Source organism: Schistocerca americana, chromosome 7, assembly GCF_021461395.2.
Source record: "Schistocerca americana isolate TAMUIC-IGC-003095 chromosome 7, iqSchAmer2.1, whole genome shotgun sequence".
NCBI classification, from domain to species: domain Eukaryota; kingdom Metazoa; phylum Arthropoda; class Insecta; order Orthoptera; family Acrididae; genus Schistocerca; species Schistocerca americana.
Window position 1 is genome coordinate 582817439 of NC_060125.1, and position 13765 is coordinate 582831203.

Genomic DNA, 13765 nt, shown 5'->3' on the forward strand with positions numbered 1-13765 from the left:
TACCCCTGCCACCTTTAGAATTTGAAGGAGAGTATTCCAGCTAACATTGTCAAAAATTTTCTCTAAGTCTACAAATGCTAGAAATGTAGGTTTGCCTTTTCTTAATCTTTCTTCTAAGATAAGTCGTAAGGTTAGTATCGCCTCACGTGTTCCAACATTTCTACGGAATCCAAACTGATCTTCCCCGAGGTCCGCTTCTACCAGTTTTTCCATTCGTCTGTAAAGAATTCACGTTAGTATTTTGCAGCTGTGGCTTATTAAACTGATAGTTCTGTAATTTTCACATCTGCCAACACCTGCTTTCTTTGGGATTGTAATTATTATATTCTTCTTGAAGTCTGAGGGTATTTCGCCTGTCTCATACATCTTGCTCACCAGATGGTATAGTTTTGTCATGACTGGCTCTCCCAAGGCCATCAGTAGTTCTAATGAAATGTTGTCTATTCCCGGGGCCTTGTTTCGACTCAGGTCTTTCAGTGCTCTGTCAAACTCTTCACGCAGTATCGTATCTCCCATTTCGTCTTCATCTACATCCTCTTCGATTTCCATAATATTGTCCTCAACTACATCGCCCTTTTATAAACCCTCTATATACTCCTTCCACCTTTCTGCCTTCCCTTCTTTGCTTAGAACTGAGTTGCCATCTGAGCTCTTGATACTCATACAAGTGGTTCTCTTCTCCCCAAAGGTCTCTTTAATTTTCCTGTAGGCAGTATCTACCTTACCCCTAGTGAGACAAGCCTCTACATCCTTACATTTGTCCTCTAGCCATCCCTGCTTAGCCATTTTGCACTTCTTATCGATCTCATTTTTGAGAGGTTTCTATTCCTTTTTGCCTGCTTGATTTTCAGCATTTTTTTTTTCTTTCATCAACTAAATTCAGTATCTCTTCGGTTACCCAAGGATTTCTACCAGCCCTCGTCTTTTTACCTACTTGATCCTTTGCTGCCTTCACTACTTCATCCCTCAAAGCTACCCATTCGTCTTCTACTGTATTTCTTTCCCCCATTCCTGTCAATTGTTCCCTTATGCTCTCCCTGAAACTCTGTACAACCTCTGGTTCTTTCAGTTTATCCAGGTCCCATCTCCTTAAATTCCCACCTTTTTGCAGTTTCTTCAGTTTTAATCTACAGTTCATAACCAATAGATTGTGGTCAGAGTCCATATCTGCCCTGGAAATGTCTTACAATTTAAAACCTGATTCCTGAATCTCTGTCTTGCCAGTATATAATCTATCTGAAACCTTCTAGTATCTACAGGGTTCTTCCATGTATACAACCTTCTTTCATGGTTCTTGAACCAAGTGTTAGCTATGATTAAGTTATGCTCTGTGCAAAATTCTACCAGGCGGCTTCTTCTTTCATTTCTTCCCTCCAATCCATATTCACCTACTATGTTTCCTTCTCTCCCTTTTACTACTGACGAATTCCAGTCACCCATGACTATTAAATTTTCGTCTCCCTTCACTACCTGAATAATTTCTTTTATCTGGTCATACATTTGATCAATCTCTTCATCATCAGCAGAGCTAGTTGGCATATAAACTTGTACTACTGTAGTAGGCATGGGCTTTGTGTCTATCTTGGCCACAATAATGCGTTCACTATGCTGTTTGTAGTAGCTTAGCCGCACTCCAATTTTTTTATTCATTATTAAACCTACTCCTGCATTATCCCTATTTGATTTTGTATTTATAACCCTGTAATTACCTGACCAAAAGTCTTGTTCCTCCTGCCACCGAACTTCACTAATTCCCACTATATCTAACTTCAACCTATCCATTTCCCTTTTTAAATTTTCTTACCTACCTGCCCGATGATATTTATAAAAAATGTCGAACGTCTTTCAAGAAATTAATGGCAGATATACCGTTATCGGCACTCAAATCTTAATATTCATTCCTGAAAAATCATTTGGCCGTTGATACTATCAAAAAGGCAATCCTGTGTCATTGCCAATTACAAAGGATTCAGCAGCTGTAGAGTTGAAGGTCCTGTAAATGCGAAAAGACAAAGGATGAAAAGCTCAAACGAACTGGAGATCAACTATTGCATTGTGATAGAAGGTTTTAAGTTCAAAACGTCCTGAAACAAAACCGTGTGTCAAGAGACATCAGTTTGTGGAACCACTTGTGTGTGAAGCACTGTATTCAACATTCAAGTTCATTTAACTAAATATCGATTTGAGCAAACGGAAGTGTTTTTACGTGAACTTGTGCAGATTGTGATCATCAGTTGTGTCATATTTCAAAGACAGCTCACAGCAAACAGAATATTCGAAAAAGAAAACTATAATACGAAATTGCTCTATTTTGTTTTGGAATGAAATGTTCTTCAGTGATGATAGTATTTAAACGTAAAATAAATATTTCTTAATTTTTATTGCTGTGGTCTGCAATCCGAAGACTGATTTGATGCAGCTCCCCATGCATCTCCGTCCACCGCAAGCCTCTTCAATCTCCGAACCTATACCTTCTCAATCTGCTTACTGTATTCATCTCTTGGTCTCCCTCTAAGATTTATCCCTCCATGCTTCCCTCTGATAGTGAATTGGTGAGCGCTTGATGTCTCAGTACGTTCCTATCAACCTATCCCTTCTTCGGCTTAGATTGCACCACAAACTCCTTTTCTCCTCAATTCTATTCAGTACCTCCACATCAGTCAATTGCTCCCCCCATCTAACTTCAGCATTCTTCTATCGCGCCACGTTTCAAAAGCTTCTATTCTCTTCTTGTCTAAATTGTCAATCGCCCATTTTTCATTTCCATGTACCGCTACCTTAGAGACAAATACTTTCAGAGAAGATTTACTAACACTTAAATCTATATTCGATGTTAACGAAATTCTCTTCCTCAGAAGCGCTGTCTACCCACTCCCGGTCTACATTTCATATTTTCTCTTCTTTGGCTATAATCAGTTATTTTGCTGCAAAATAACAAAACCCATCTACTAGTTTAAGAGACCCATTCCCTAATCTTTTGCATTCAGCTTCATCTGATCTAATTCGACTTCATTCCAATATTCTTGACTTCCTTTCGTTGATGTTCAAGACACAGTCCATTCCTTTCATCTGCTCATCAAATTCCCTTGCTGTCTCTGACAGAATAACAGTCTTATCGGAAAACCCCAAAATTTATATTTCTCCTCGCTGAACTTTAATTCCTACCACAATCTTTTTGCTTCCTTTACTGTTGACTCAATGTACAGATTGAGTAACACTGGCGAATGGTTATAATCATCTCTCACTCTTTTCACAGCCACAGTTCCCTTTCATGTTGCGCAACTTCGATGACTCCATCTGGTTTCTGTACAAGTTCTAAACAGTCTTTTGGTCCTGTCTTTTACCACTGCTACCATCAGAATTTCAAACAGCGTATTCAAATCAAAATTGTCAAAAGCGTTCTCGAAGTCTACGCATAAATGCAATAAACGTAGGTTTGCCTTTCCTTAACCTATCTTCTAAGATTAATAACAGCGTTAGAATTGGCTCGCACATTCCCACTTTTCTCCGAAATCCAAACAGACTTTCCCCAAGTTTAGTTTCTGTTTTTTCTCTTCTTCTGTAAAGAATTCGTTTTAGTAGTTTGCAACCATGACTTAGTAAACTTATACTTTAGTAATTTTCGCACCTAGTAGCATCTGACGAAAATTTAATAATCATGGGTGACTGGAATTCGATAGCAGGAAAAGGAAGAGAAGGAAATGTAGTAGGTGAATATGAAATAGAGGCAAGGACTGAAAGAGGAAGCCGCCTGGTAGAATTCTGCACAGATCATAACTTAATCATAGCTAACACTTGGTTCAAGAATCATAAAGAAGATTGTATACGTGGAAGAGACCTGGAGATACTGGAATATTTCAGATAGATAATATAATGGTAAGACAGAGATTTAGGAACCAGGTTTTAAATTGTAAGATATTTCCAGGGGCAGATGTGAAGTCTGACCACGATATATTGGTAATGAACTGTAGATTAAAACTGAATGAGTTGCATAAAGGTGGGTATTTAAGGAGAGGGAACCTGGATAATCTGACTGTACCAGAGGCTGGAAAGAGTTTCAGTGAGAGCGTTAGGGAACGATTGACAACAATGGAGGAATGGAATACAGTAGAAGAAGAATGGGTGGCTTTGAGAGACGAAACAATGAAGGCAGCAGGATCAAGTAGGTAAAAAGACAAGGGATAGAAGAAGTCCTTGGGTAACGGAAGATATATTGAACATAACTGATGAATGGAGAAAATATAACAATGCAGTAAATGAAACAGGAGAAAAGTAATACAGACGTCTCAGAAATGAGACCAACAGGAAGTGCAAAATGGCTCAGCACGGATAGCTAGCGGACAAATGTAAGGATGTAAAGGTGTATATCACTAGGGGGTAAGATAGATACTGCTTACAGGAAAATTAAAAGACTTTTGGAAAAAAGAGATCCACTTGTATGAATATCAAGAGCTCAGATGGAAACCCAGTTCTAAGCAAAGAAGGGAAAGCAGAAAGGTGGAAGAAGTATGTAGGGGTCTACACAAGGGCGATGTACTTGAGGACAATAATATGGAAATAGAAGAGGATGTAGGCGAAGATGGAATAGGAGATATGATACTGCGTGAAAAGTTTGACACAGCAGAATGACCTAAGTTGAAACAAAGCCAAAGCCGCTGGAGTATATAACATGTCATTAGAACTACTGATAGCCTCGGAAGAGCCAGCACTGAGAAAACTCTACCATCAGGTGAGCAAGATGTATGAGAGAGGCGAAATACCCTTAGACTTCAAGAAGAATATAATAATCCCGATCCCAAAGAAAGCAGGTGTTGAGAGATGTGAAAATTAGCGAACTAACAGCTTAATAAGTCACGGCTGCCAAATACTAACTCGAATTCTTTACATACGAATGGAAAAACTGGTAGAAACCGACTTCGGGGAAGATCAGTTTGGATTCCGTAGAATTATTGGAACACGTGAGGCTATACTGACCCTACGATTTATATTATAAGATAGATTCAGCAAAGGCATACGTACGTTTCTAGCATTTGTAGGCATAGAGAAAGCTTTTGACAATGTTGATTGGAATACTCTCTTTCAAATTCTGAAGGTGGTAGAGGTAAAATACAGGGAGCGAAAGGCTGTTTACAATTTGCACGGAAACCTGATGACAGTTATAAGAGTCGAGGGGCATGAAAGGAAAGCAGTGATTGGGAACGGAGTGAGAGGCCGGCCACTGTAGCCGAGCGGTTCTAGGCGCTTCAGTCCGGAACCACGCTGCTGCTATGGACGCAGGTTCGAATCCTGCCTCAGGCATGGATGTGTGTGGTGTCCTTAGGTTAGTTAGGTTTAAGTAGTTGTAAGTCTAGGGGACTGATGACATCAGATGTTAAATCCCATAGTGCTTAAAGCGATTTGGGATAGGAGTGTGACAAGCATGTAGCCTATCCCCGATGTTATTCAATGTTTATATTGAGCAAGCATTAAAGGAATCAAAAGAAAAATGCGGGATAGGAATTGAAATCCATGGAGATGAAATAAAAACTTTGAGGTTCGCCGATGACATTGTAATTCTGTCAGAGACAGCAAAGGACCTGGAAGAGCAGTTGAACGGAATGGACAGTGTCCTGAAAGGCGCATATAAGATGAACATCCACAAAATCGAGACGAGGGTAACGGAATGTAGTCGAATTAAATCGGGTGATACTGAGGGTCCAGATTAGGAAATGAGACTCTTAAAGTGGTAAATGAGTTTTGATATTTGGGAAGCTAAATAAATGAAGATGGTTGAAGACTAGAGAATATAAAATGTAGACTGGCAATGGCAAGGAAAGCGTTTCTGAAGAAGAGAAATTCGTTAACATCGAGTATAGATTTAAGTGTCAGGAAGTTGTTTCTGAAAGTATATGTACGGAGTGTAGTCATGTATGGAAGTGAAACGTGGACGATAAATAGTTTAGACAAGAAGAGAATAGGAGCTTTCGAAATGTGGTGCTACAGAAGAATGCTGAAGATTAGACGGGTAGATCACATAACTAATGAGGAGGTATTGAATAGAATTGGGGAGAAGAGAAATTTGTGCCACAACTTGCTAGAAAAAGGGATCGGTTGGTAGGACATGTTCTAAGGGATGAAGGGCTCACCAATTTAGTACTGGAGGGCAGCATGAAGGGTAACAATCGTATAGGGAGACGAAGAGATGAAAACACTAAGAAGAATCAGAAGGATGTAGGTTGCTGTAGGTAGTAGGAGGTGAAGAATCTTGCACAGGACAGAGTAGGATGGAGAGCTGTATCATACCAGTCTCTGAACTGAAGACCACCACAACAACAACAACAACAACAACAACAGTAGAATCTGCTTTGTCGGGAATTGGAATTATTATATTCTTCTTGAAGTCTGAGTGTATTTCGCCCGTCTCGTACATCTTGCACACCAGATGAATGTGTTTTGTCGTGGTTTACTCTCCCAAGGATATCAGCAATTCTGATACAACGCCGTGTGCTACCAGGGTCTTGTTTCAAACTGAGACCTTTGAGTGCTCTGTCTAACTCATCTCGCAGTGTCATATCTCCTCTCTCATTTGCATCTATGTCTTTCCATTTCTATAACATTGCTTTCATTTTCAACTCCCTTGTATACACCCTCTATTTACTCCCTCCAACTTTAAGCTCTTTCTCTTCTTTGTGTAAGAGTGGTTTACCTTCAAGACAGCTTTTCCATATGAGCTCTTGATGTTCATACAACTGCCACTCTCCTCTCCAAAGGCCCCTTTAATTACCCCGTAAGCATTATCTTTCCCCTAGTGAAATATGCTTCTACAACTATACATTTGATCTCTAGCCATTCGTGACTAGCAATTTTGCACTTCCTGCCAATCTCATTTTTATACATTTATATTCCCTTTCGCCTGCTTCATTTGCTGCGTTTTTATATTTCGTTCTTTCATCAGTTACATTAAGTATCGCCTGGGTTAGCAAGGATTTCTGCTGGGCTTGTCTTTTTACCTATTTGATCCTCTGCTGATTTCACCATTTCATTTCTTAAAGCCACCCACACGTCTTCTACATCTTCCCCGCTGGTTTAGTCAACTTTTGTCTAATACTGCTTCTTAAACTGTCAACAAACTCTGGTTCTTTCAACGTATCCAGCTACATCTCCTTCACCTCCTACCTCTTCAGTTTTAATCTACAGTTCGTAACCAATACATTACCATCAGAGTCCCCATCAGCTCCTGGAAATGTCTTACAGTTTAAATTCTAGTTCTGAAATATCTGTCCTACCATTACACAATGAATCCGAAACCTTTCTGTGTCTTCCACGTTCACAACTTTCTTTTATGATTCTTCAAATAAGTGCTCTGTGCACAATTCTACGAGGCAGCTGCCTCTTTCATTCTTTTTCCCCAGTCATTAATCACCTATAGTTTTTTCTTCTCTTCCTTTTTCTACTATACAGTTCTAGTTCTTCATCACAAATTTTCATCTCTCTTAACTACCTGCAAAATTTACTTTATCTCATCATACATTTCTTCAATCTCTTCATCATCTGTGGAGCTGTTTAGCATATAACTTGTGCTACAGTGGTAAGTGTGGGCTTCATGTCTATCTTGGCTATGATAATGAGTTCACTATGCTGTTCGTAGTAGCTTACTTGCATTCCTATTTTCTTATTCATTATTAAACCCACTCCAGCATTACTCCTATTTGACTTTTGTATTTATAACACCGTATCCACCTGACCAGAAGCCGGCCGGTGTTACCGAGCGGTTCTAGGCGCTTCACTCTGGAACTACGCGACCGCTATGGTTGCAGGTTCGAATCCTGCCTTGGGCATGGATGTGTGTGATGTCCTTAGGTTAGTTAGGTTTAAGTAGTTCTAAGTTACAGAGGACTGATGACCTCAGATGTTAAGTCCCATAGTGCTCAGAGCCATTTGAACCATTTGACCTGAAGCCCGGTTCCTCCTGCTACTGAAGTTTACTACTTTCCACTACATCTAACTTCAACCTATCCATTTTCTTATCTAAATTTTCTGACCAACTTGTCTCAGTAAGGGATCTAACATTCCACGCGCCGATCCGTGGAAGGCCAGTTCTTTTTCTTCTGATGACGACATCCTCCTGGGGATTATTTTACCTCCGAAATATTTTATCCTAGAGAAAATCATCATCAGTTAAGGGTACACTAGAGCTGCATGCCCTAGGGAAAAATTACGACTGTAGCTTCACTTTGCTTTCTGCCGTTCGCAGTATCATCAGAGACAGGCCGTTTGTGTTGATGTTACAAGGCCAGTTCAGTCAATCATCCGGACTGTTGCTCCTACTACTACTGAAACGGCTGCTGCCCCTCTTCAGAAACTACACGTACTTCTGGCTTCTCAACAGACACCCCTCCATTGTGGTTGCAGCTACGGTATGGCTGAGGCACACAAGCCACCCGACTGACGGCAAAGTCCATGGGTCATGGATCAGTTCTTCCTTAATGAAACAAAATATGTTTCTTCATTAATTCTGTTAGTCTGCAAGTAATGTGACTCTGTTCAGAGCACTTTCACAAGTTTGCAGCACACAAATATGAGGTAAGTGGACAACTTTGCCATATAGCAACGTTGCTAGAAAATTCATTAATTTGGAAACAAGTCTTATATCATGAGACTCATACAATTTTCTAAAATTTATCTTGGCACAATCGTGTCGCTTTATATATATATATATATATATATATATATATATATATATATATATATATATATATATCCAGAGGCGGGAGACACCTGCGTGCTTCTCATCTCCATAGTCGCTCTGAGTCTGCAATATATATATATTTCGCGGGATAAATAAATTGCAGGCTCAGAGCGACTAAGGAGATGAGAAGCACGCAGGTGTCTCCCGCCTCTGGACAAGTCATCTTCCTAGTCCAGGTCGTCGCGACCATTACCGACGCCATCTCGGAGAAATGCAATTGCGGCACTGCGTACGCTGCTTTCCGCATTCCTCCACTCGCATTGGAGTTAAAATGTTCACAGTGGAGGCGCTCCCTTCCGCAAGTAAAGCATATCGAGCCGAGAGCTGGCGGACTGTAAGCTAAGAGCAGGCGCTGCGGGTTTCCCCGGAACGGGCAATACGGCCGCCACTTACGACTGATTCCGAGTGGCAAAACCGCAGAGAGGCAAGCGGCGCTGCTGCCGAGCGTGTACGCCGGGTTCGGTGGTCTCCCACTCACCATGTTCTTGTCGATGTGCAGCGGCCGCAACAGGGGGTCGAACAGCAACTTGTCCGGCTCGATGTCGATGGGCGACTGCCGGCGGCCCTTACTGCACAGCGACCATTGTGGGTTGATGAGCCCCCAGAACGCGGGACCTGCAAATACCAGCAACCGGGGCTGTAGAGATACAACAGGGTGCCGTAGACATCCGTACATAAGCGTAGACTACACTAGTTTGCGCAGTAGCCCTGTTGAGTTCGTAACTGGGTTACTTGTGTACGTCAAGGGTGTTGCATGCCTATCGGCCGTTACCACAATTCGAGCCTTTTGTTTGCGCACGCGATCAGTTTGTTACTAGATTCCTCTGTAAATCGCAAGTGGCGAACTGTCTGGAAACTGAGCGAAGCTACATAAATGGTCACATTACGTGTAAAAAATTTCTGTTCTGCATAGTTATCCTTCTGCCTGTTACTTAATAACAAATAGTATTTGTAGCAAAACTGAAACAGACAGTGTTAAATTCTGTTTTAATTCGGAAATTGTTGATTGGCAACGTGAAACAGAGAGATGTTTTAATGAAAAAAAGAAGATATATTTATAGTTCTAGAAAACGCTATTTCATCAAAAAGAGAGAAAATTTGAAGGAAGCCGCAAAACAAAATCATTTCAAATATCACTTCAATACGTCGTCCAGTTCATGTTACACATGTTTGTGTTATTCATAAGCAAATTTCTCATTTACCAATAATAACAGGAAACTCTCGTCTTTCATTATGATGAAGAACGTTCTGTTTATGAAAAAATAACAACAATAATTGTATAGATTTTTATGTTGCTGCATGTAAACTGTAGCTGCATTAAAATTAAATGCTTTAGTTACATAAAAACGACGAAAGCACGCGAACGATTAACTTTTATTACTCATGAAATGCAAATCATTATGTGTAATGATATACAATACGTAGTGGAGTAACACTGAAGGACGTGTGGCGCTAATTATGTGCAAAACAAGAAAAAAAAGCAGAAGTCAAAGAGAAGTCGTTTGCTCCCAGTTTCTCTCCCAAATATTGATTTACGTTTTCTCCCTGCCAGTGCTACCAATACTGTTGGTAATCTTACCACTTACTATGCCACTTACGTATGGTACCAAAAACACAAAACTCTTGAGTACAACTCCACCAGTGACACATACATTTCCAACAGTGTGCTAATCGCGTACAAGATCCACACGTCCAAAAATGTGGGTCACACTAAGGAGGAATCACGCTAATATAGTGAAGCTTCGCGTTGAAAACGGTCGCAATTCGGGGAGATGGCTAGGTGCTTCCGGTTTCCTCAGGTATGTCATAGTCAGCTGAAGTTACTACACACTGCTGGTTAGAGAGCGTAGAGTTATAGAACTGTGGGTACGTTGAATGCTACATTTAACCTGTTCCACTCCATTTTCTATGGGATAACATCAGTTGATTTTGGAGGCAAGTCCTTGTCAAAAGAGGAAGGTGTGAGGCTTTTTTTTTCTTTACTGAATCCGTCTTCAACAGGTTTAAGCTGGATGCTCTATATATTATGTCCCGTTCTGAGAACCTTCCTTCATATGTTGGTATGATTGTCCTCTTCTAATGGTGATCATGATTCCAATTTCCTTCATATTTCTTCCTCCCATTTATTCTACTTATCTCTCCCTAATTCCTTGTTGCAATATCGACGTACTATATACCCGTATCAAGATTTTTGCTTCTTCCTGCTCATTTACAATAGTTTTCTTTCCTACCCCATCTACTTCAGGATTTCTTCATTCTTAAGTCCATCAGCCCAATTCACGTTAAGCATCCTTCCTCGTGATCACATTTCCAAATCTTCTAAATTTCTTATTTCTTTTTAACTGTCCATTATTCACTGCTGTACAACACTACAAACCTGACATCACTTTTAGCAGGTCTTTTGCTCATCACCATTGGAACTCTTCAGGCTTTTGGACTGCGTCACCTTTGAAATGCTCTTTTTCTTATAAATATACTCCTTTTTTATAGTTCTGTACAGCTTTCTTTCCATGTCATTAAACGCCCCAGATGAAGGCAGGATTTTAATTATTCTACCCTTTCCGTCTAAGAATATATTACGTGGTGCTGCCTGTTTGCTTATTCTCAGCATTTTGTCTTTCCTATATTTATTTGTTATTCATACTTGTCACCTCTCCTTCCTATACTCTTCAACATCGTTTGTGTCTCCTCTTCTGATTAGGCCCGTCCTGCTTGAACATTTACATATTATCTAGCCATTATTCTTTGTCTTCCAGTTACAGTGCCTCTTCCGTGCTCAATAACCTTACCTACCAGTTTTTCTCCACGAGCACTGAACAGCTTCGATGATAAGGAGCATCCGTGCCTTATATCCGTTCCACTGTTCATTGCCTCTCTCTCCTAATGCTCTGCCTTGCTGTCACATATAAAAATGGTTCAAATGGCTATGAGCACTATGGGACTCAACTGCTGTGGTCATAAGTCCACTAGAACTTAGAACTACTTAAACCTAACTAACCTAAGGACATCACACACATCCATGCCCGAGGCAGGATTCGAACCTGCGACCGTAGAAGTCGCGCGGTTCCAGACTGAAGCGCCTTTAACCGCTCGGCCACGCCGGCCGGCCTGTCACATATAGCTTTGTGTACATTTCATTTATTAAGTTTATATCTTTCCAGTCTAGTCATACATCTTTTAAACTGCAGAAGCATATTTTATGTGACAATATTTGATGCCTTCTCCCAGACGCTAAAACAAATATACACCTGAAACTTCCTGGCAGATTAAAACTGTGTGCCCGACCGAGACTCGAACTCGGGACCTATGCCTTTCGCGGGCAAGTGCTCTACCAACTGAGCTACCGAAGCACGACTCAAGCCCGCTACTCACAGCTTTACTTCTGCCAGTACCTCGCCTCGTTTGGAAGGTAGGAGGCGAGGTACTGGCAGAAGTAAAGCTGTGAGTACCGGCCGTGAGTCGTGCTTCGGTAGCTCAGTTGGCAGAGCACTTGCCCGCGAAAGGCAAAGGTCCCGAGATCCAGTCTCGGTCGGGCACACAGTTTTAATCTGCCAGGAAGTTTCATATCAGCGCACACTCCACTGCTGAGTGAAAATATCATTCTGAAATATACACCTGCTTGTTTATTTGCCTCGTTCTTTCTCCAATCATACACAGAGAACCTATAGTCCTATAGTACCTCAAGTTTCTTTTCCCTATCTGAAATGAACTGATCTTCCCAGTATTTGCAATTCTCCAGAGTATCGTTACGGCCTTTGAAACACGACTTATGCTGTCGCCATCTTACATGACGGGACTGTCCTCGGCATACTCATTACATTGTAAATACGAGGGGCACGCGAGTAATGCAACACAATTATATTCTCGGCCAATTTCAGTTGAAAAAATGCGGACATTGTTGTGGACCATGGTAAAATATTCCTGCTTCAACCCATATTGTTTCATAAAGTTTCGATTGGTGGCGGCTCTGTACGTAGCCTTCAAAGTGGCGTCTGCGACGGAGGTGCGTTCCAAGCAGACAGTTGTCACTAAGTTTCCTTTTGACAGAAAACAAGAGTATAGCAGATATCCGTAGGCACTCGCAGAATATTTAAGGAGACCTGGCAGTGAACAAACGAACGGTAAGTCGTTGGGAGAGGCGTCTGTCATTGCAACAAATCGCGCAAACTTCTCCGACCTCCCGTATGGCCGCCGGTCGCACACGGTGTGACTGCTGTAATGCTGGAACGTGCGGACACTGGCTAGCCCCCCCCCCCCCCCCCCCCCCCCCCATCGGGCAGGCCGTTCGCCGGGTGCCGGTCTTTCGATTTGACGCCACTTCGGCGAACTGCAGTCGATGAGGATGAGGATGATAGGATGATGATGAGGACAGCACAACAGCCAGTCCGTGGGCGCAGAAAATTCCCCGACCCCGCTGGGAATCGAACCTGGGCCCAGAGGATTGAAAATCCGTCACACTGACCATTCAGCTACCGGGGTCGGACGACATTGCCATTCGAGGTGATCGACGGATCGCAGTCAAATACCTCCCTGATCAACTAGACGTCTCAGCTGGTAATGCTGACACACTCGCTCACCAGTTGGGGTACTCAAAGGTATGTGGCTGCTGGGTTCCTCGCCGCCTACAAGAAGACCATTATGACCAACGAGGGACCATCTGTGCGGAATTGGTTGACTATTACTAGACTGATTGCAACAATCCCTTCTGAAGGTAAGGTTCAAAGCCGGAACCTCAGATCTTCTGGGACTCTGAAGGGTTTATTCTATTTGATGTCCTCCCTCATGGTGCACCGATCAACTCGAGAGTTTATTGTGCTACCTTTAGGAAACTGAAGAAATGGCTTTAGCGTGTTCGTCTCCACAAAAATGCGAACAAACGTCTCCCTCCCCACACATGTCTGTGCAACCGAGGGAGTTTACAAAACCTCATTGGTCGGTTCTTCCTCATCCACCCTACAGCCCAGATCTCGCACCTTCCAACTTCCACGTGCTTGGCCCAATGAAGAATGCACTCCACGGGAATCAGAACGTTGATGG

At 41.8% G+C, this 13765-nt stretch overlaps 1 protein-coding gene across 1 annotated transcript in view; it reads right to left on the reverse strand.

Moving 5' to 3' along the window:
• LOC124622077 (carbonic anhydrase-related protein 10-like) overlaps window positions 1-13765 on the reverse strand; it is an 899606-nt gene that overhangs the window by 233761 nt on the left and 652080 nt on the right. Inside the window, exon 3 of the mRNA XM_047147650.1 lies at window positions 9207-9343. Coding sequence (XP_047003606.1) covers window positions 9207-9343 — 137 coding nt within the window. The remainder of the gene's footprint in view (window positions 1-9206; window positions 9344-13765) is intronic.